We start from the raw sequence: 24,841 nt of genomic DNA, 5'->3' as shown, positions 1-24,841 counted from the left end.
GCACCTACCAAATACCTGTCCTTGCTCTCATCTTGTTTGATAGCCTTATGAATGATGATACATAATAACTGCTGGCTAGGTTTCCAGTGACTGGTTAAGTTTTCCCAGGCTTTGCATAGAGATGTGAGAGTAGTTAACAGTGAGTAGGACATAGAATCACAGAATGGTTTGGTTTGGAAGGGACCTTAAAGAAGGGGGTCCTTCCAACTCCCGTACCATGGGCAGGGACACCTTCCACCAGACCAGGTTACTCAAAGCCCCATCCAACCTGGCCTTGAGCACTGCCAGGGATGGGGCAGCCACAGCTTCTCTTGGCAACCTATTCCAATGTCTCATCACCCTCACACTGAAGAAGAAAATTGTCTCCGAGGCCATTGATCAACCACTGTGATATGAGTCTTTAAGCAACTGATGAGTCCAGAATATTGGAAAAAGTTTGAAGAAGTTATTCAATCACTCTTGTTACTTGTACATTAAAAAATTCTTCAAAGGTGGGAGCCAGGAAAGCTTTTTCAATCTTCTAGAAAAACACCAGAAATTGAAATTAGACTAATCTAATCTTACAACAAGGAGCCATTTTTTGGCACAAACCAGAGATAAATATGGAAAAAGCTTCAGAGAGGAAATGTTGAGTCATTATTTTTGTTTGGAGTCTTCCAATTGTGCCACTTTATCTCTCTGTGTATAGCATATAAATCTAAATATACCATGCATACAAAATGTACACAGATACATAGCATTTACCTATGTATATCATGTGGACATGTTCTAGCTATTTCAGAGATAGGTAGAGATACAGCTGTAGCATTTCTGTACTGATAACTAATAGCTTTGTAACTAATACTGAAGACAAAGATACAAATATGAGCTCTGAAATTATCAAAAGTTGGGCTTGAGCTAGAACAAGAATTAATCTCCAAATTCCCCAAACTGTCTTTTTTAGACTTACTTTGACTTACATTATCTGCAGAGTATGTGAAAATATGGAATTTCTTTTGGGAGGGAGAAGAGGAGTTAGTGATTGCTTTTCCACTAACAGAAAAAGAAGTCTATTTAATGAATTGTTGTGAAAAATTATTTGAAGTTTTTAAAAATGAAAGAAACATAACAAAGAATGAGAACTACACTATTTCAGTTTGACACAAAGGAAACTTAAATAGCATCATGTACTAGACAAAGCTGACAGCTTCAGTTTTCCCTCTGTGAAAAGGGATTGCACAAATGCTAAATCGATTTCCTTTTCAGAGTGATACTAATTGCCTTTTGTCCCAGAGCACCATATCAGGCATTATCCTCAGCACCTTTTCAGAGCTGAAAAGCTTAGAGAAGCTTGAAATGCTTAAAACAGAAAAATGCTATATATATAAAATATTTCTTAGACAAACTGTGTCAAACAAGGTAGTAACCTCAGATTGACTTTGATGGGAAAGTAGGAGAAATATCAGTTGTTTAATGAGACTGAAATTTATCCCCTTTCATAAAGCCAATACAAGTCTATGAATGACCAAAAGCCAATTCTGAACTTATGGCTTAAGGAGATTTAAGGGGAGTAATGGCCCCATGCTGTCTTTCTGTATGGAGTCACTGTTTTGTTGCCAGTGACCTGGTCCCATGATATTCATTTGTAATAAGACATAATATAAGGTATTTAGGATATTTCTCATGCTAACACATCTTGGCTTCTAGTCTATGTTGGATGCTGGCCAGGACTAGTGCAATTATCTAAGACAAAATAAATCTCTGGTGTATTTGAAATAATGATGTAGTCCTTTCTATTTCAAATCATCAACAGACATTTCTAGAGCTAGTCTCATACTACTGTTATGTGTGTTTTATTATATTTGGTATGTCTTGAAAAAAAATACTTAGAAGAGATAGTCTGGATCTGCCAGATACTATGTCTGATATATTCCATAATATTGCAGCCAGTATGGTCATTTAAAGCTGTTTTGCTTGTGGGATGCTGGTGGAAAACATGTCAGAAACCTTGGTTAATAGTAAGAACATACATGTTTCAGCAGCTCACTTCTCCAGCCAGTTCATGCCAGTTTCTCCTGTTCCTTCCTCATCTCACTTTTCCTCTGCTCAACCATGGGGTCACTCCTACAGGGGGTCACTCCTATAGGATGTTCTTTCAAGATAAACCTGTTCCAATGTGGGCAGTCCACAGGCTACAGTTTCCTTCAAGAAATACCCATGGGCTGTAGGGTGGATATCTTTTGCATCACAGTCCTGCTGTCCTCTTTTTCTTCTTTCTCCCCTCCTCTGCCTATTAGGCATTTTTGCCATTTCTTAAATATGTTCTACCAGAGACAGCACCATCTCAGCTGATGGGCTCAGCTGTGTCCTGCAGTGGTTCAGTCTGGAGCTGGCTGGAATCAGCTGTGTCCAGCAAAACGCAGTCCTTGGCCTCTCCTTGTGGAGGCCAGCCAGCACCTGGGCACCAACACCGAGTGCATCAGAAACCAGTTTCATGCAGAATTGATAAGGAAACCAATACAGCTTCTAGCACCACCACATTTTCACTTCAGGGGATTAATTTCCAAATCATGTACTGTTTTAGTTCTGGTGATTGTATCATTGTTTTGAGAGTTGTGCTGAAGTTCTGCTTCTTGCCATCTGTTGATGTATGGGTTCAGTCCACACCTGCAGCAGCTACCCACTGGGGTCTGGTAGTCACTGCCCTGTGAGCTGGAAATGACAGCATACACACCTTGGGATAGGTCACCATAGCGACTTTGCCAAAAACCCAGATCTAATACTCATCTTCTCCCTATTCATGCTCATACACTGTTTTAGACTAAGGACAATGTCCAAAAATAAGGATTTGTGTATTCCAAAATAAGCATATATTTTGTTCCATAAAAGACTGGAATCACGTAAATGGCATTTACTGTTTACATCTTTTGTTTTGTTTTGTTTTTCACTTGATGAACATTTTTCCAAAGTGTTTCCAATAAAAGAATTCCAGTTGATTTTGTTAGTAGCTGTGGAATGAAAAATCTGTGTGGCTGTCTTCTCTGAATTAGTGGAATATACCAAGAGAGAGTTTGTCCAGAAGTTGCATGAGCGAAAGCATATAAAAGCTTAACAGAAAAATAAAGGTAAAATTACAGAAATGTGGCTCAATAGAAAGGCATTTCCTCAAAATTTAGGTTTTAATGAGATTTTTTATGTGTCTAGTAAATATATCTTTTTCTTCTGTTAGGTATCAGGGAGAAGTGCTACTGCTTCTGCTATTTTGTTTATGGAAGGTGTCCATATGTCTGGTGCATTGATCCAAGCAGTGCAGGTGGAGCCTGCTCCCATAATTGGTGCCCTATAGTTAGCTTAGCTTTATGTTGTCACATTGTTGTTTTCCCTCAAGAGCTAATGCCAGGGGTTTTGTTCTGCTTGGTCTTGCTGCAGTGTCTACATAATCCCTTGATTCTACTTGCAGCAACCACAAGATGTCAAAAGCACTTTTTACCTAAGAAGAAATGTTGAAATCATGGAAATGAGCCTGGAGTCAGTGGGTATGTTTATGCTGCACATACTTCACTGGAATGTAAAGACACCAAATTACCTAACAGACAAGAAGTCTAGCTGTGAAAGTACAGAAGTCTATGTTTAGCTTCCTAACAGGCAAAATGATCTCATGCCATCTTGCCAAACCTGGCAGTGTACAAACTGCACGATATACACAAGTACCTGGTGGTTGTCACTACCTACAAAGGATTGGACTTGATTAGTAGCTAATAAGGACTCCTGCACTGGAAGTTATAACATACATTTGTTAGCACAAGAAACTAACAAATATTAGGAAAATATACCTGTGAGGGAGAAGAGCTCACCCAGGATGCTCAGTCCACTAGTAAATGGCCCTAGGTAGTATATTTTGGCAGTGGGACTTCAGTTCAAGTATCTTAGTCAATTGTTTTTACAGATTGATGAGAAGGTAGCAGAGCTTTTGATCACTGTGTCCCAAAACCCTTTTATCATGAGCTGTCTGTGAAGAAAGAGAGGCCTGAATGACTGTAGTCTCTTGAAAGACAGCAGAGATACAGCTTTCATGGTTCTCGGGGTTCCTGCATGCTAAGTTGACTTCATCTTTAATAGATTTTATTCATATTTTCCAAAAGAACTCCTGAGATACTAACAACAAAATTAATTTGGATTTAGGGGAGATGCAAAGGGAAACTGTTCTTGAAATAAAATCATGACTATCATTCAGCTGTAGATCTGTTTAAAGCTATGAACAAGATTGCCGCTCACCAGAAGCATCTCAGCAGTGCATATAGCAGTTAGATTTGCTGAGGTGAATATGACCTTGAGTGCAGCACAAGGTAAACCATTAGGCAGGTGTCTGATACATACCCTAAGGATCTGCTAATGATGTATAATAAGCCATCCTTTTGTCAGTTGACTTTGGTCCTCTGCACATCCAAGCCTCTGCTGGAAAAATATTGGGAGTAGGTAAAATAAGTAAAGTTGACAGTAATATTTAATACATATAGTGCTTCTAGAGTTCCAGAGCAATGTCAAGCTGTTATGGAGAGCCGAATGAAAGAAACAGCTGGATGTCATCTCACCAGAATTGTCTATAGAAAGCAGCTGAAAGGAATCATGGGAGAAATTATTCCTATGTATGCTAACATGTTCTCTAAGCATTATGTAACACATAGGGGAAATAATATCAGACATAAATCTGACTTACTTTTCAACAAGGAAGAGTTCCTGTCATCTGTTATGCTGTATTACCCCAGCCCAGTACAAGGTGAGAGAAAGTTAAGCCAAATGTTGGCAGATGAGCTGATGAAACCATCTATATTGCCACGAATGTCCCCAGTTGTGAATGCAGCCTGTGGCAAACACTAGAAACATGAACTACCAGAAACTCATCCCTGGACACTGGCACTCTCATGTTTGTGGGCAGTGAACAGTCCAAACCTAAACAAGCCCAAGTCTAAAACTGCACAAGTGGCATATTTCAGTAAGGTGCTATTTCTGTCTAGGCATGATCTAGTGGCACCTAAGAAAAATGCCATTCTGACCTTAAGCAGGTTGTTTCAATTGCAAAGTAAATCTTTGACTGTGATTTAGGACCGCTAATAAAAGACAAACTTGCTGATATGGGAAAGTAATAGAATTCTCTTTCCACCATGTTTATGGAGAAATAACCAGGTGAGGGCAAGAGTTTATATTGTTATCCCTTCAGATAATAGGAAAACATAAAAAAGCAAGCTTCATCTTTAGCTTTCATCTCACAGTATTGGTCAGGGAATGACACCCAAGCACACGAAATGCATACTGAGAACCTGGAAACGTAGTCCCTGGTATGATCAGAGTTGACCCTGGAGCATGCAAAGCATCCTGTGTTCTAAACCATATGTTGAAGCACAGTATGTATGCCATGTCATACACTGCCATACTATCGTATGAGAACAGAAAATTAGTGAAGAAACTCACAGTCTGTTGTCAAGTTGCATGGCAAAAGCTGTGTAAATAGAGCAAGACATTTTCTGAAGCTGGAGAGAAGGAGCCATGATATACTGTTTCCTACAGGGTTAAGACCTTGAAAGTGACTATAAATGTCAGAGACCCTTGGTTCAGAAAAGCATCTGGAAGCTTGGGTGCATATAATGTCACTTCTCCAGCTGGGTAGGAAACTTATAAAAACAGGCTTCCTTAAATTAAAAAATGTTTCATAGTCCCAGATCCCAGGCAATGTTTTCATGCCCAGAAATCCTGCTGTGTTTGGTATTCCTGCTTTTACATAAATTTATTCCTGGAAATGGTGAAATGAGTGTAAGTTTAAAAAGGAGGATGAAGCAGTGCAAAAACCTTGGCAGGAGTTTGATTTTCGAAATCAGGTTGAATGTCAAGAAGCACTTTCTCCGATCAGTTCACATGATTTTAGGATTCCCAGCTGACCTGAGATGTATTGTGCTTACTCTTATGTGATTAGAAAAAGAGTAGTTTATGGACCTGAATATGCCTTTAGCCTCTCAAGTACAAATCAGGAGTAAGATAAAATTAATGTGACAATGAGACCCGTATTTTTTTCAGTTACATCTAAGTCTAAAGATTATATTGTGGGAGTGAGAGAAAAATACAAACTAGTAAATCACATGTGCTGCTGACACATTGGATGGCTTTCCTTAAAGACAAATAAATTGGGAGAACCTCTATAAAATGCAAGAACATCTTTTATATATGGATAGATGAACCATTTCCAAGGAAAGAAGTTAAAACTGTAATTTAATCAAGGCTATTCTGCTTGTTTTCAGACAGGACGTGCACTTCCTTAAGGACATCTGAAACTCGTCTGTAGATACAAAGTTGTCACTTTTATACAAGCAATATAATTAAGTAATGAAACCATTAATAGAATAAAAGAGCAGTTGAACAAGAGCAAAAACATCATACCATTGTCTTTTTCACCCAAAATAGATCCTAATTCATTCCTGACAGGAAGTTGTCCCAATACAGTGCATTATTAGCTAGTCTCATTACTGAGACTGCTGTCAGTGGGCTAAGCTGCAAAGTCTAGAAGTGAGTAGATATACTCCCCACTAATTCCTATTTAAGAGGTTTTCAGGTGTCCATTTTAGAAACAAACAAAAGCATTATTTGTCTGTTGCAATATGTGAGGTGATCTTTTTCCTGTACAAAGCCTGTATTTCTTTCCTCTTAAGGACAGAGCTGCAGAGACTAAATCATATACTGTGGGAAAAAAAATAAATTGAAGGTTCAGCTTTAGCAAAGAAAGAAACGGGAGCATGCTTTTGTGTTTCCTAAGGCCATTTTACAGAATCTCTGCTTTCCTGGACTTTTAACAGTCTGTAACAGATGAACATACAGTTTCTTGAGTATATATTGACTGAGAATGCTAGTTAATCCTAATTTCCTAGATCAAGACCCTAAATACAAGCCTCTGATATGCAAGACTTTCAAATACAGACCAGAAAGCTGCTGAAGCACCAAGAGAGAGTGCGGAGGCTGCAGCTGAACAAGCGGGAAATCTGGTTCTTGTTCTTCATGAACAGATCACAGTCCAATCTTCTCTGTTCATTTCTGAATGGTAAATAAGCCTTCCCAATTTAAGAAATTAAACCATCTGCTTTGTTACAAGTAATTTCATTTCCATTAGGTCAACAGAACATCCTTTTTTCCTGATGCTATGTTACCACCTTTAAAGTTTTGGATTGACAGTAATAGAAATTTATTTTAGTTCTTCTTAAATAGGGATAAAGAGGTTTATGGGAGCACATACTGAGTAAATGCATTAATGTGTGGTGATTAATGAATTATCCATTCAGTGATACAATAATTCACTTTATCTCTAACCATTCCCAGTCAGTTATTTATTTTGTGACGTTTATTAGCAAACTGCCAATTGCATCACCTTTACATTATTGTTCTCATTACGAATTATACTTTCAATAATTCTTTAGTGCTGGGTCTAATCAATAAAGAAAAATGGATGGTGCCCATGAAGCATTTAGCCTTACCTTAATTCTATATCCCTAACACCATTGCCAATAGCACAAAAGTAGATAAAGAATACTTTAACTGGCAGTTCTTTCCTTTTATATATTCTCTTGTCTCCTTTTCTCTCTTGTATGCCAGTATCCCTGAGTTGTCCTGTAAAAGCAAAGGATGTTTCCTTATTAATGACTGTTTAAATAACAGAGTTATATTGCTGTTGTACTTGCTTTTTTTTCTGTCCCAGACAATGACTATGAATTAATTAGCATTAGAAGACTGGAAATTCTTATTAATTTTAACGTTTTATTTGGAACATTTTGTGTGTATTATTGAATGATTTTACACCTCCTAATGCAGAACTGATTGTATCTCGGCAAACCTCTGGGGAAGTGTGTGAGGTCATTACTGTTAGAGTTGCAAAGAAAATATGTGGATTTCTCTTTCACATTATTCTTTCCTGTGCAGATAATGCTATTTTTGAGCTGTTCTTCAGAGTGGCTTATTTTTATTAAAAGATTCTCTTATCCTTTATCCTATTCAGGTACCTTTCCAAATTTTTCATTTCATAAAGGAAATGAACCATGTTTTTTCAATACTGAAAACATTCCTACAGGAAAATGAGAACTTACATTTTCAGACATTAGTGTTGTCTCCAGAGATACTGGTCACTGAAAGGCAGCCAAATGTGAAAAGCAAATATACATGTCAGAAATGAAAATAACAATTTATACCTTGTTTCCTTCCTGCCTTTATTGTTGATAGTTTATTCTCTCCATAAAGGAGGATTCCAGAAGTAATGTTAGTGATATGGCATCCAGGAGTCTGTGTGGGAAGAAAAATTATGAAGTTTTATTAAAAGATCTCCCTGGAATTTTAAGTTTGCACTATTTTTTCTGCTGATTTTTTTATTACTATTTTTATTTTTAAAACAAAGTGGGTTTCAATTCATGGGTTTATGGGAGCTCACAACATAATTAGCACCCTGGCACTGACTGAGGGAGAAACACTAGCAAACACAGTCCCTCATAAAAACAATGAATTCCTCTGTCCTACTTATTGAGCAAAATCTTAGTGTGTTAAGCCAGGTGAATTGCTTAAAATGATTTTATTTTCTTCAGCATCAGGTATTATTTCCATAACCTACTTTTTTCTGTTTTAAATAAACTTCCCTCTTTTTTTTTTTCAAAAGTGAATAGCAACATGTATTTAGGCTCAAATTTACCAGTCTTTATTAACAATTTATAATATTTATTTATAATATTTAAGTAATCTACCCTTGATGACTGAGTTCTAAACAAAGCTATTGAGCAGGGAGAAAAAATACTGTATCTGCATCAAGACCAAAGGCTGTTGAAATGAATAAACAGCTTTTAACAGCAGATAAAAGCAGATGAAAATAAAAAGCTTTCTTTATTTCAGTTTGATTTACTTCAATAACCAGTTCAAAGTAAGGAACTACTTAGAGTAAGCTGGAGCTTTGTTATCTTTACATGGTCTGTGAATAATTTCTCAGTCTGGGATGCGGAGACTTCTGAATTCATTCATTAACTGTATATAAAATTTGCTTTGGTAATAAGCTAGTTTTAAATATAAAATATTTGATGTATTTTCCTTCGGTATATGACATATTTATTGCAATTGCATTTAAATAATAAATCCACTTGAAAGGCTGGGGTTTTGCATTTCAGTTGAATTCCCACTTCTATCCAAAGCAGCTTCATATGAATTGTAAGTAAAGAAAAATTAGTCTTCTAGTAAAGAAAACTTATCATTCATTTCTAACAGAATGCTGTGTAAGTGTTAAGCATATGAATAGTCATACTGAACTCTATCACTTCTTAAATGGGAACAGAAGGTATCTCGGAAGGTATCTTTCTGGTAGTGATGGGAGTAAGAGGTTAGTTTAAAAATCACATTCAGTTGCAAAACAACTTTTTTTTTAAGTTTATCTACCGACAACAATCAAACTCCCTTGAGGAAAAAAGAATAATACACATTCAAAATAAGCATATAAAGGTTTTTATATTAAAAAAATGTTTTGTGGGTTTTGTGATTTCAAGTGAATAGGAATTATTTTCACAAAAATAACATTTGAAAGTCTCATGAGAAATATTTTTTATTGAATTCTTTTTGTGAAAAATATTTGTCAAGTTTTCCAGAAATACTATAGATCAGGGCCTTATAAATAGGCAATTCTGTGATATATGGGAGATAGAATGGTTATATGAACATAACAGGAGTGTCTGTACTCAGAATTTTAACTCACTAAAAAATTCCAACATTTCTAAAATTAATTTCATTTCCAACTCTAAAACCAAAGTTTTGACATTTTCAACTTATTAAAATTCTGTGTAAATGTGGTGGAAATATCAAAATGGGCAATATTTTTTCCATCAGCAAGAGTAAGACAGCTAGACTTTTTTAATGACTTATCCAGATGAATCAGAAAATTCATACTCTTTCTTTAAGGCAATAACTACAGTAGATCCTATTAAATCACACAGCTGGTAGAAACCTCTTCCAGCTTGCTCAAAGTTGTGAATTCATTAATTTGTTTCTAACACAAAACTGCAAGAGAAGCATTTCAGAGTGTAGCTCAATTGCCACAAACTCTTGTTTGTGATCATCCAACATTGCAGGGCAATGAAATCCAGCAGTAAAGGTCCATTTATCGATGCTGGATGAGCTAAAGGAGGAGGAAGAGACTGTATGATGTCAGTGGTAGAGTACACATTTAAAGCAGCAAGGCTCTCACTGGTTTCAACCAAGTGCTGGTGTACTAATTATGTCTTAACTGCATCTCCTGTTTCTTCCTAGGTCTTACTGCTGCAGCATCTCTTGTATCCCTGGCTTGGGCTTTGGCTTCTTACCAAAAGGCCCTCCGTGACTCCCGTGATGACAAGAAACCCATCAGTTATATGGCTGTTATAATCCAGTTTTGCTGGCATTTCTTCACAATTGCAGCAAGGGTCATTACTTTTGCTTTGTTTGCCTCGGTTTTCCAGCTGTACTTTGGGATCTTCATTGTGCTGCACTGGTGCATCATGACCTTCTGGATCGTCCACTGCGAGACAGAGTTTTGCATCACTAAATGGGAGGAGATAGTTTTCGACATGGTTGTTGGGATAATCTATATATTCAGCTGGTTCAATGTCAAGGAAGGAAGGACACGCTGTAGGCTTTTCATTTACTATTTTGTGATCCTTTTAGAAAACACCGCCTTGAGTGCTCTCTGGTATCTGTACAAGGCCCCACCAATCTCTGATGCATTTGCCATACCAGCACTGTGTGTAGTGTTCAGCAGCTTTTTAACAGGCATTGTTTTTATGCTAATGTACTATGCCTTCTTTCACCCCAATGGACCAAGGTTTGGGCAGTCGCCAAGCTGTGCTTGTGAGGACCCTGCCACTGCCTTCACCCTACCCTCAGAAGTGGCCACAAACACTCTGCGGTCCATCTCCAACAACCGGAGTGTCACGAGTGAGCGGGATCAGAAATTCGCAGAGAGGGATGGGTGTGTGCCTGTGTTTCAGGTGAGACCCACTGCACCTTCCACACCTTCATCCCGCCCACCAAGGATTGAGGAGTCTGTCATTAAAATCGATCTGTTCAGGAACAGGTACCCAGCATGGGAGAGACACGTGTTGGACAGGAGCCTGAGGAAGGCAATCTTAGCATTTGAATGTTCCCCTGCTCCTCCACGGCTACAATATAAGGATGATGCCCTTATCCAGGAGCGCTTGGAATATGAAACCACATTGTAAGCTAACAAAAATACAGCTTGAAGAAGCTACGATGTTACAGTCCAAATTAAGGGTTGACTGTAGGGCTGTAGGAATGACTAAACTGCGTACTACAAGTAGAGCCGCAAGCTGTAGTGTTCTTACTCTGGCTATCATCATGATTATCATTTGATCCACTGTGTGCAGTCTGTCTGCAGGACACTGATACAGCAGCATCACCTGAAAGCCTCAAAAAAACCCAAACCTGACCCACACATACAGATCAGTTACTTCAGCTGGGGAAACTCACCCACGACTCCATGCTGCTGTGAAACTCCGACTGCACGGTACTTATAATCAGCCCAGTAGGAAGGCTCTGATCAGAGCTTTCAACTTTAGTTGTAGAGCATTTTATTTTAGAAATGAATGATTGACATTTGCATAATCAACAGCAAAAACAAACAAAAACTTTTTCAAAAATAACAAAAGTGTAGCACACAGTGTTGCTGTTATGAAAACTGCTTTCTAGGGAAAAAACAGGAACATAGTAGCCTTCAACTCTCCCATAAATCAACCCTTCAGGTTAGAATAGATATGCAAATAGTTCTTAATTAAAAAATACATCATCATGTTTGTCAGGCTGTCAATGGAAAATAAACTAAATTCTGATTAATTAGGTCATAAGCATTAATACTACCAGAACTATTTGTTTTCTGTGGAATTTCAAAGTCTTTAAACACAATTCAAGTTCCTGATGTTACTTACAACAGAAATCCTATGCAGCTCACTTCTGGTTTTCAGGAGAAATAAGGAGCTCTAGCACGTAGTGATGTAAATTAAATGATAATCATGATTCAGTGTTCAATTTGCAAAAAAAAAACAAAAGTTATATATATATATGTAAAAGAACAGGGAAGTATAGTTTTCATATTCTAAACTTTTTGGAGGACCCCATTCAGATATATCAGAAGAAACAACAAACAGATGAACACACTGAAACTTCTCTGTTTCAGGACTGAGAATGCATGATTCAGTGTGTGAATGTATGCAGGGGTGACAAGAGACTGTGACATGCCATACCCTTCTAGTGCCAAACATTGTATAACTGCAAAGTTGCTATTGCCTGAGGGACAGGTAACAAGTGGCACAAGCCCTACCAGAACAAGAAGCAGGAAAGACCAGTCAAGTTCTCAACTTGTAGAGACAGCTCTGATTTTCTCACCCAAGGTGAAAGTGATGTCTTTTAAAGGCTTTCAGCCACCTCTTAGTAAGTATATTCAATGAAGTATAATCTAAGCAAGTTATGTGGAAGACCTCTTCTGCCTGTTCAAGACTTGTGTCCAGATATGTCTAAAAATTAGGTTGAATCTCTTGTAATAGAGTGCTTTTGCTGCAAGCTTTTGGGTTTTAAATACCTCCCTAAATCTAGTCAGTGGTATCTTCCTTTATGTTAAAAGTATCCCCTGATGGTGCTTTCAAATGCATTAAAGGTGCAAGTCAAAATTTGATAGTATTTTTTTTAAAGCTGGTGCAGAGTGAAAAACTCATTAATTATTTCAATATTTTTGTAAAGTAAAAATATGATATCAACAGGTTACTTTTTATAAACCTCAAATCTTTTCATACATTTCATTCTCTTTATAGCTTAGATTTTAAGAAATTGGTCCATGAATTTTATCAACTAGCTTCTGCAGGTTGATATAAAACTGGTTATCACACATAGGTTTGTTTTGCAATGTAATGCCATATGAAAGCCTACATGGGTACTTTTAGAATACTCTATACACCGTGGATCCTGCTTCAACTGTAAGTGGCTTGTAAAGACACCAAATGATTCCATAAGAAACAGTTTGCTATAACTATTTCCATCCGTTTTAGGAGAGCGAAGCAGTACTGAAGAGTTACTGTTGTAAATGGCATTGTCAGGATGGAGAAGACCTGATGATTGGTATTGTAATCTTCACTGTCAGATAGATCCAGTATAGTCACTGCTGTATATGCTGCTGGGTAAATTTTAGTCTTTCCTATAATTCATATTTGTACTATGAAATGGCCGAGGTTACACAGCCTGTGTTTCTTTGTATGCGTTCAATTAGCCATTTTTAATGTTGACTTTTTTTATTAGTGAAATGTTCAATACCTGTTGTTCTTTGCTGGGGCGAGATCCTCAAAACAAAACATCTGTGAAAGTGCAGGAATCTGCAAGGCAGAAGGAACTTTGCACAGATCAGAAAACACCCATGCTTTGAGGGTTTCTTAGGTATTTTCAAATTAAGCAGTGGCCAGCTGCCTCTATGATAATTTTTTAACTAAAGCAATTCTTTGATAGTCCAGACCTGAAGCTTTGTACAAAGTGATTGCCCTTCCCTCCATGGAGATAGAGCTGATCATTCAGAGAAAACCACTCACATTTTGTCAAAAAATACACCACTGCAAGAAGTGCTAAAAAAAAAGATTTTGGGAGCAAGTCCTTTGTCCCATCAAATCCAGCCGAGCCTTCACTCCAGAATCAAACGCTAGCTCACGCAAGGAAAGCGCTGTTTTCATTTACAAACAAGGCACATGGTAAACTTTGTAATCCCAGATGCGAGGGTTTCTTTTGGAAACGGTTTGATATGTTTGCTGTGGCTTTTGTTTTTTAATTTTCTTTTTTACTAATGTTTGTAAAAATGTTTCTCTCAAGCAAACTACTGCAGGGCCTGAGTGCACAGTGCCGCACGTGGCACTACATATGCACACTTTGTCTTCAGAATTCAATCTGGCCATTCGAGGAAAATGGAGAAGTCATTTTACACTGAGTCAAAATTTGCTCTCCAAGATCTTGCTCTGTTGCATTCGTAATGTCAGTGATACCTGCACTGAGAATATTGGCCATTGAAATCCTAACGCTTAGATGACTGCATGGACAGTTTCTCAATTTGCATTGCTGTGAATAGTCGCATTAAAAGCTGTAACAGTTTTTTATAGATATTGTCACGATTCAACATAGTCCACGTTGAAATTCCGTGATGGCCTTATGGACAGTTAATATGCACTATTCTTTTTACAGCAGACAGTTTTAAAATCAATACAGTTCAATAAAAACAGCAATAGCAAAAAAAATAAAAAATAAATAATAATTTGTAAAAAAAATTAACTTATACTTTGAAATAATGAAAAAATCAGGTCTTTTAAATTTCATTCCACAATACACGAGAATAAAAGAGTTCATGAGTATATTCTGGTAAGGAAAAGCAGTGACATCTATTTGTTTGAAGTAAGAATTGTGAAAGCATTGTTCTAATGAGTCAAAAAAATTTGCCAGCAGATTTAATGGTAACTTATCTGATTAAAGACTTGGTCCTAAAATTTTGAGAGTTCTGGATTTGTATGCTACAGAAAAGACAATTTAACTAATATTAACTACTCTAATTAAAGGGGAGGTAATGCATATCCATGTTCATTCAGAAAACATAAAAGAAAATGTAAGATAAACCTGTTGTCTTATTTTAAAACAAAAGTTATTTATTCTGTAAAAGGATAATTTTAAAAATATATATGAATTCTTTGAAAATATGTGCAATACTTTTTTCCTGCATATTTAATAATGAAAAAACTAATTTCCACTTTTGTTTACCTCAATTTAAATATGCTTCTTGTGCTAGAACAATGTTTCTGTGCTTGAGTTATACTGGCTTGATGGCATATAAACAATATTTTCATTGGCAAATCAACAAATTTTCTATTGATAAATTTCTATAACATTAGAGAAAATTTTCCTTCCAAAATTAAATGCTAGGCCTCAGCTGCCTGATTTTGTAAACTTTTAAGCAAAGGAAGTAAATTAACATTTTATTGGAACAGCAATTATTAATATGTGGTGTATAACTATTAAACCCAAATTGATTTACGTTCTAAGCATATGGTAGTCTAGCTAACATATCACCATCTCCCCAAAAGAGTAATTCATGAGTGGTACTGAAAGTATGAGTGCTGCTTTATTTGGAAAGAGACTGCCAATCACACAATATATTCATTTACTTTTTATTGGCCAGCAAATACTCACAACTAGCCTGTTGGTTTTTTCAGAACTCAAACTAAACAATTTTGAGGTCTTTGTGATTTGATCATACAACTTCTTAAGAGCCTTAAAAGTGGTGGTGTGCTGAGTTTTAATTGGCTCTGCCAGCAATTCAGCTTCCAAAGCCACTGCCCTTTCTCTGCTCCACCCCTGAAGTCATTCAGTTGGGAGTGACTGAGATGCTATGATTTACTCTGCACCCCAGGCACTGCCTGCCCAATGCCAAGGAAATGACTTCAGCAGGTTGCTGGGGTCCTACTGCTGCCTCTCTTTCTCCTGTGCATGCTGGGAAGCAGAGTAAATTGCATTTGTGCATCCATCTAAACAAGCTTATTTAGGTTGAGCCCCTGCAAGAGGTGCATGATAAAAATAATCACAACACGTGTGCATGAATTTACAAGCCCAACACTGTAATTACTGATTCTGTAGCATAACAATGCAGGATGTGGGAAGAATTGTCTAAATACACAATAAGCCATTTAATTTTGTTAATTGTAGCAATTAGACTAGCTCTCATGAAGCCCATGCACTGAGCAGAAAGCCAAATGGAGTAAGTAAGTGGCAAACAGCCATTTATATACCAGAGACTGTATGTTATGAAATCATCCCTTGTCTATAGAACTATGTCTTCCCATTTTGGCATTGAATCCATTCCTCTTTATTCTGATAAAACAGATAAAATGCAAAATGAGCACAGATTCTTTTAAGTCTGTGAATTAAAAAAACTCACAACAGATTTCTGCAGTCCATATAGTGATTTTTTTTTTTTTAAACAAATTCTATCATCATTTTCACTTGGCTGCAAATTGCTGAGTGATCTGATTCTGAGATGATTCCTCACATCTGGTATGAGCAGATTTCATTACAGGAGAGATGACATGACCTTTTAAAGCCTTGCACACACAAGATTAGGGAAATAGTGTCACTGATCTACAGGTCATTTACAAAGCTTTTTTTATCATGTGAGGGGTCCCCTGGGACCATTTGCTTTATTATAGGGACCTCACTGCAGGTCTTTGGTGGGATTTCTTCAGTTACACTGGTATGAATATGAGAAAATCAGACTCCCGGACTTGAGTGAATAACCACATGGGTTCAGACCATGGTAGTGAAAGTCTTCCCTTCCTAGCTCCTAAATAAAGTCAGCAGGAGATGTGCTTCATACCAAAGAGCCTGAATATCATTGGCTCAGTCATAAATATGTCCTCTAAACTTAGTGCTAACATTTCTTGTTTACTTTTTAGTTCAAACATTTAAGAATATACATGCGCATTTTGACCAAATTGTCATTTTGTGATCCTTTTAAGGAGATTTTGAAAAATCTCTGGGCTCTGAAACCAGACATTTTCAGTGATACAAAAATCAGCTGCTGACCAGTGCATTCATTAAAAGGAACTCTTCCTTAACACTTAAGCTTTGTTCCTGTACTTATGTTTTTTTTCCTGAATGCTTAGCATTTAATTGTTATGCAGAGGATCTTATAAACCCATTAGTAAGCCATGTGCCTACCCTGAATCCTGAAGCAAAGAGGAGAGATATACAAGATGCAGGGCAAAAAGTCCTCTTCAGCACATTTACGGAGTGATTTGCATGAGCTAGAGAGGTAAGAGAAGCTTACAACAGAGTTATTGACCCTGTATTCATCAATAGGGATTTACAAGAAGTTGTGAGATAGGTGGCCAACTAATAGATCAAACCTTAACTTCTACATGCAAGGTACTGTAAAATAAAAACAGAAAAAAAACTTTAAGCAAAAATCTGATTTCTAGGAACGATTGGAATAAACTTCAAAATGTATCAGATTTGTCAATATAACCAGATGCTACATTCATAGAAAGGAAAATATGACCGCTACGGATACATGCATTTTTTTGTATCTGTAGATTCCAACCTCTTATTTCAGGTATCTTTGGAAGCAATTGCTGCTGGATCTTCCTTCTGGGCATACTGTATCCCTAGGCATTCTAGCAGCTTTTCTACACAAGATGTGCTTTCTGTGGGAAAGTCTACATTCTTTTAAAAAGCATAGGGCTTGGGGTTTTCCTTTCACTAAACTAAACCTCACAAAGCATTTTAGTGTGAAAGAGGTGTGTCCACTCAGCCACCTTGTGTGAAAAGGTACTGCAAAACATCATTTCACAGATAAGTGACCTCCTCGAGCTAAATAAGCTGCTAGTTTAATGTCTCAAAGAGCTTTCAGAGATGTAACACAGTGCTAAAGCAAGGCATAGGCTGTGTGTGGGTGCTATGAGTCCACTCAGGGCAAGGCCTGCTCATAGTCCAGCACTCTCTTCCCCCACCTCATGCATCAAAAAAACCCCAGAGATAGGAATACCATGTGCATGGGCTGGACAAAAGCCACCACACACAGGGATCAGATACCTCGCATGCTGCAGTATGTATGCAGAGGTCAGTGCAGGCACAACAGGGGCCTCAGGTTATCCTGTGATCCTCCAAACTGCACTAACCAGGAGCTCCTGAACATTTTGTGCTAGGTGTTCAAGCACCTAAAATTCGGCTCCTGAACATGGTCTTCACAGCACAGAGTAGCTTAGCTGCTATGTCCTACCTAAGCCTGCTAGGATCCCCTGAGCAGGTATTCTGTCCATCAGAACTGAAGGAATCTGGCCCTCTGAGGTACTATCAGATAGGCTTTTACACACAAATACTCATGACTGCTTTTCCAGCAGTAGATTTGTGTTAAGCAGAGACAAAGGGGAGAGCCAGGCTCAGTTCTCTCGTCAGCTAGCAGTGATTAATCTCTCTAGCTACTCTCTCAGGGGAAGGTTATAGGGCTGCACACTACTGAGGAGAAGGGTATACTCCCTTCTTCTTATTCTGAGGCTGTTCTTCCTCTTTATGGAAAATCTAAAGGTTATCCTGTGCAATGTAACTATACTTCTAGTAATTTCATGCATTTGGTCCCCTTAGTATTGAGGACCAAAGTTATTGCACACATCCAGTGCCATTGCCTGCGTCCAGCCCAAGTAATGTCTACAGTAACATCTGGGGCAGATGCAAAATCACTCTGCTCACCTTCCAACCTGACCAAAAGCTATATGAGCATGGTTAGCACTGTGACAAATTCTGAATCTCTATACACTGCCTTGCATCAGGTCTATTAATGCACTGTATGCTATTCTGGCCACGTTCACCTGGATTCTCACCGGAGCTCAGGCAGACTGTGTGTGTGCACCAGAGCTACACTATGTAGCTTAACCATTGTTCCTTGAGCCTTTGATGCACCCCCCTTGAAACCCCAGTTCTTATGCCAAACAAAGATAAGTTTGGGCTGAGTAGAGAGCAAAAAGACTGTATGCTGGCTTACAAAAAGGCTGAAGCATGTGGAGCAGACATGGTTTCTCTGGATGGTACATTTGAGCTGCAGTTGTGTACAAATTGCCGAGGTTATGGTGAATGCAAGAAGCAAATTCAATGCCCACAGTTTGGAGCATGCTATAGAAAATACTCTTTGTGAAAGTGTTTGTTTTTCTCATAATAGAAATGGCAGGATCATGGCCCATACTTGGGAATAAATTTACAGTATCAAATGCATTTTTATATATATACATATATATGTGTGTGTGTGTGCATATACATATGACAGTGAGTCCTGAGATTCTATTAAGATTTGATCTTACAGTTCATTTACATTCTAAGCCTAGGAAAAAAAGCATCAGGAGCATCATCATCAAGGGTAATCAAGAGCTGACTGCAAAAAGAAAAGAACAATATTGCAAAACACATTCCAGTCATTACTGGAGAGAACTTTGCTGTGTATTATGCCAGCACTTGAATGAAAAGTTGTGGAGGATATATGTCCAATGCTATATTTCATCATCCTAAGCATTGGTAAAAGAATAGAGGGGTGAGAAGTTTGTACAAAATGAATAAGGATTTATCACAGTTGATCAGAGGAAAAAAAAAAGGCAAATGGCAAAAGGATCAATTAAACCTTTGTTTCATATAGTGTTGGTTGTATTTGTTTCACTATCAGTTATCAATGTCAGTAGTTTATGAGGGAAATAACCTGCAATGCTAAGGTTGGTTTACTTGAATTTCAACTGAAAAACACTGAAGAGTGTTTGTTATCCAGCACATAAACAGTTGCCTGATACATGCTCTCAGAAGGAAAGTTTTGCTAGTTCGTGGATAATGTACTGAAGATAAATTTCTAATGCATGTATCTGAAAACAATACCCCTGTCAATTTAAATGCACCGTGCATACCCAGTGACTATTTCTGAAATTTTAATTACTGTGCTATTTTCAGTATGTGTTCTGCATTATTATCTGTGTGTCCCAGACCAGTTTTTAAACAACATTTGGTAAGAATTGATTTTGAAATTTTTGAAGCTGAGGTAAAAATTACTAACCAATGAAAGCATTTGCTGCACTGAAGTTCAGGTATATGTCCTGAGTTCCTGATCTGAGTCACCATCCAGCAGTAAGGATAGTGTTTGGAAAACTACAGTAACTTTTCAACAGTGTCAGAGTTATGGACAGATAGGTCTAAAATTGTCACAGAGTCTGGGTCAGTAGCTGCAGAAGGAAAGTTCAAAAGTAGTCACTAATGACTACACTAATGACTCCTGACGCTGCTCCCTGCATTTCCATTTTGGAACACACATAACCTTCCTGCCGGCCAGTGTCCACACGTGCTATGATTAGTCCAGGCACCAGCACTGCAGGCGTTTGCCCTTGCTGAAAGGGAAGACAAAGTGAGCATCTTGTTTCCAGCTCCAGTTTCCTCTGGGTTATCGAGCTGGCCCACAGGAGATATTTCACTGAGAACACTTTAGCCGTTGGTGAGATTGCCCTACCAATTTGGGCAGGACTCAGCCTTTAAACAGCACTATATGGACAATGAAAAATCTTCCTTTGTCAGCAGAGAGGGCAGCTGCCACTATTTATAGTCACAAAGTGCAAGCATATTGTCATGTACTTGTGGCTGCTATCGATTCCTCCTTTTTTACTTTATTGGAACAGCTCGGAACTTGTCAAACTTTGCTTAGGCTGATTTGCAGCTAATTAATTCAACAGACATTTTTAATCTTGTAAATTTGTGACTTGTAATACGCTAATCAAGCTCCTATGAGCAAACATTAATCAGTTAGGGGGGAAAAACAGAAAGCTGTTGTTAGCTGTGTTCAGCATGGTGCCCACACTGGAAAGAGTGATCGAGAAGAAATGCAACATTAGCAAATTCATCCTAGTTGAGTTTTCATCATTCATCTTATGAATCATTCATGCATTTGATTTGTTTTGTACATACAAGGAGTTGTATTGAAAAGAGGATTGTTGGGATTGAGACAGCTCTCATTACCATCAATGGGGAACTGGCCACATTTCCTTCTGGTCATCTATATCAACCAAAGAGTTGTTCTACCCAGCAGCAGTACAATTTAATTTCCAAGATGACTGTGCTGGTTGTGGAAGAGTGTATCCTGGAGAAATGACTGTAACAAAACACATTTAGTGATAGCACTAATGGCGCTGAGTGGTGGACTGGAGAAAATGTTTTATTCATTGGTTTTGACACACAGGTGGATTATAGCTGCTTTGACACATTAAGCAGAAGGAAAAAACACATAATGTTGCCTGTACCAAAGAAAAGCATTTAAGTCCTTTTATAAGCAGGAAGGATGTAGGTTAGTACACTTGCAGCTTATAATGATCAGTAGGAATGAGTGAGAGGTTTACTATTTAACCTAACTCTGGTACTCGGAGGAATACAGTTTCAGCAACACGGCACTTGGCAAGAGCTTACAGCTTGGCTGTACCCCCTCCTGGTACACAGTTTTCAAGCAGGCTGCTGTCAGAGTCCCCTCTGGTCTGTCTGCAGAGGGTGCCTGTGTATGTACCTCAATGAGTAATCTGTACATGTTTAATCGTGGAGGCATCTCCACTGGGAACTCTAGTACAGAGGCCAGAGATCAAAAAGACAAAAAAGCAAACAGATCATTCCTCCAGTCAGGATTAAGGGATGTCTGTGAAACACAGTGGAAAAGCTGCCCCTGCTGTTTCAGTGGATAAAAGGAGGAGTCTTTTAACAGCAAAAAAAACACAACATACCAACAAACCTTAATGCCAAAATACTATTTATGGTGCAATTACTGGCTCCTCAAGGAAAGATGTTGACTGAGAAAATGCTATATATGTTGCAAACTGGAACACACAGGGAGACCTGAAATATGCTTTTTAGATATAACTTTGTTGCTATTGACAGGAGTTGTTTATTAGAAATAAGATACAAAAGTGTCTCAAACTAAGGCCTGGGAGACAAGGATTTTGTATGGCTGTTACACCAGTGATTGCTAAATGTAGACATCAGCTCTTTAAAGTAGATTATAGGTCAAAGAACATTTTTATTATTATTTTATTTACAGAGGATCAATCTCAGATGGCTTTCACAAAAGAAAAAGAAAAGAAAAAAAAACAGAAAAAAACCCACATACATTTTAAAATAGGCTCAGAAGATGGACTTTTCTGTATATGGAGTATTGTAGGCTTGGTGTTGTTCAAGTGCTTGTGCCTTTTCTCATGCTCTCAGTGTCTCATGCAGTACGTCCAAAAGCAGCAGATTTGCAGGTGCATGTTCCTTTAGTGAGAATAGTCCTCACATCAACTTGTTCATATGCAGCTGAGAAGTGCAGACATGGGGAGGTGTGCACTTGTAAAGGTGTAGAGCAGGAAAAAAACTAGAGAAGATGAAGACCAGTATATTATGTGATAGAAGCATATTAGAATTGGGGAACAGCTGTGAATCTTTAGAGTAGGTAAGCTATTTGTTATGTATGTGTTTGTGCTCAGGTATTTTGTCACTCAACTCATGGAAATTACTGCTGAAGGAATTCCAACTGTATTAGAAGTTAGCATTGATTCTTGCTTATTTAGAAGAAGGAACAGTATTATCCTGGTTTCAGCTGAAATCGCTATAGAGGCATCCATATCTTAATGCATGATCTGTAAATGTAGCATATCATAACACACCTGTTTTCTTCAAAGATTCACTCAAACAAGTTTGCAAAATTTACTGATCTTTTTCCTTGCTTTCGTTTTCCTCCTGTGCTTGAGTCTCAGATGCAAACCTCAGTGAGAGAAGACAATGCTCAGGTTATTTAACAGACTTTCTTTCCTCGTGTCATAGTACAAAACTTAGAAATTCCTTTGTCTAACACTTGGCTATTCAGATAACCTCTATAGTTAGAGAAGGAAATGCAAGTTGAAGATGCAAATACTGAAGGAATTTTATCAAGTGCAAAGCAGGAACATTTTTAAAGATAGCTGTCATGTCTTGCTGCTCAACTGATCTTACTTCATCATTCCCAAGCCCTGGTATATGCCCAGAACAACCTAGAAGTAAATATATTTTGTTTCTGAGATCATTTCTGAATCACAGAACAGGCAGTAACTGGGGGTGATGTTGGATTAACAAGCAAAGATCTATCATCCCACTGCAGTTCTTTAACAGGATTGCAGTTCCTTCAAATCAATTCCTATTGATTCTCAAGGGCAGAGACTGTCCCCCATGTAATTTGTTTTACTTGTGGCAACAGATATTTTTCTGTCTATTCTTTGAGTTGTCTATTATTAACAAGCTAATGTTTATTCTAACAAATGAACATCACTGTGTTTTCCTGCAGGTACCATTCCACGTATAAGGCTGCTTCAACAGTGGAAGCTGGCTCTGTTCTTCTTCCCATGTTTGCTTACCTGACTCTTTAATCAAATGCTAACTTAACAATTCTTATTTCTCATGCTGCACAGCCATGCAAAACACAGTTGGACTTCTGGATTTGACCCATGGCATTAACAAATGGAAGAGTTATCTTCTCACTGTAAGCTGAGTGCATTGGAAATGGTACCCACTGGGAAGCAATAAACACAGTTCCTAAACATGCTGATTTTATAGTAACTTTCCAGAGTGCAGCTGTGGTTTAAAACTTTGTGCAGCTCTCTGTACTCTTCTTTTATTAAAAAATAAAAAGGAAAATAAAAAGAAAAGGCAAAAGAAAAAGAAAAAAGAAAAGAAAACCCACTTTGATTGTTCTTCCACAGTAATTGTTCTCTTGAAATTTGTGATGTGCAAGGAGAATGTCAGTTAATCAACATTAGACATTCTGAATGGATTCCTACAAAATCTATTTATAAACCCAGTAGTAATTAAAAAGAACATATTTTGCAGTTGTTACAGCATACATATGTATATACTCAGATAAGGCTAATTTGTTCATTCTTCCACCTTTCATCTCAAGATACAGAACTCAAAGTTTGTGTTCAGGTTGACTGGTGAATTTGATCTGTTTTGGGGAAATGTGTATATAAGTGCTTATAGGCTATTGGTAAAACTGGTGAGCATTCAAAGCAATTTTATGTGAGGCAAAGGATCCTAAAAGACAGACTTGGTATCAGTTGTGTTTGCAAAACCTTCTTGAATGATCTACAGCTAAGCAAAAAAATCAAACTAAAAGACATTCTTAAAGGACTGAGAAATTCTGCCTGGTGAACACGTCCATAAGTTATACTTACACCACTGGACAGAAGCATTTATTATACTGGGTTTTGCTTGGGTTACAGGTATTTTATAATCATAAAGGGCTTCCCTGAAGGTCCACCATAGCAAATGGATTATGTTCTTTCTAGTTTAATGGAGTCCAACAAGCCTCAGGAGTAAGCATGTAGGCATTTTGGCTTTAAATTTCACAATCCCTTCTAAATAAAATAATACCTAGTTTACAGCTCACTTGAACTTTGCAATCAAGTGAAACTGTCAGTTATTGTGCAGAAAATACTGATTAGGCTAAGTCAATGGAAATGTCTCATGTAAAAAGGCTTTGTATTAAAAAACAGTCCACTGGAAATAATACTAAAGCATTTCTAGGTCTTCCAGTTTCGTTAGTCACTGGATGAGGCCCAGATACCTGGCTGGATTCCAGGATAAATTAAAATAGTTGTTTAAATTTTCAGACAGCTTATTAATATATTAATTATATTTTATTATTTTATATTTTAAAAGTATCCTTTAAACTATATACTTCAATGTCAAAAAAAATTCCACATCTCTCTATAAGGCCTAAGTCACTGGTCAGAAGGGGAAAAACTGGGCAAGTTAGGGAGGGGAAATTTTATCCTAAGCTCAAGAGAGTCCTCCTGCTTTTCCCACCACCCTGTTACCCCAGCCTTCCACAATACCACCATGCCATGCTTCACCACAGAACCCCCTGAAAATGGATATAGGATTTGGATCTTGACAAACTTCTTTAGTGCTGGGTCACACAGGAAGAGGATGGAGGTGCCTCAATGGCATGAGTGTAGGATCAGGCAGGTGGAGGTAGATCCTCTCTTTTTCCAGTTTCTCTAATGGCTACCACTGACACAACTGAACTGTGGATGGGAAGAGGAGCTGCTGCTTCCTGGGGGAGATGTTGTTTGTGAGTTGGGGTTATTATTTGTAGCATGTCTCTGTGAAAAGGAAAGGCAGCAAATAAAAGTTACGACACAGTGAAGAAGGTGTCTGTGTATGTCAAATACCCACAATACCAAAACACTGGAACAGCAAGCTGGATGCCTAGGCTGTAAAGGTTAGT

The 24,841-nt window shown here is 37.8% G+C and overlaps 1 protein-coding gene across 1 annotated transcript in view; it reads left to right on the top strand.

Annotated features, from left to right (window-relative positions):
• The window catches only part of XKR4 (XK related 4), a 218,337-nt gene extending 207,103 nt beyond the window's left edge, over positions 1-11,234 (top strand). Inside the window, exon 3 of the mRNA XM_005152543.3 lies at positions 10,288-11,234. Within this exon, the coding sequence (XP_005152600.3) occupies positions 10,288-11,234 (947 nt within the window). The remainder of the gene's footprint in view (positions 1-10,287) is intronic.
• The last annotated feature ends 13,607 nt before the right edge of the window (positions 11,235-24,841 follow it).

The sequence above is a fragment of the Melopsittacus undulatus genome, chromosome 1 (assembly GCF_012275295.1).
Source record: "Melopsittacus undulatus isolate bMelUnd1 chromosome 1, bMelUnd1.mat.Z, whole genome shotgun sequence".
In the NCBI taxonomy this organism is placed as follows: Eukaryota; Metazoa; Chordata; class Aves; order Psittaciformes; family Psittaculidae; genus Melopsittacus; species Melopsittacus undulatus.
The sequence above is the reverse complement of the archived record's forward strand: the minus strand, read 5'-3'. Positions and strand labels throughout refer to the sequence as shown.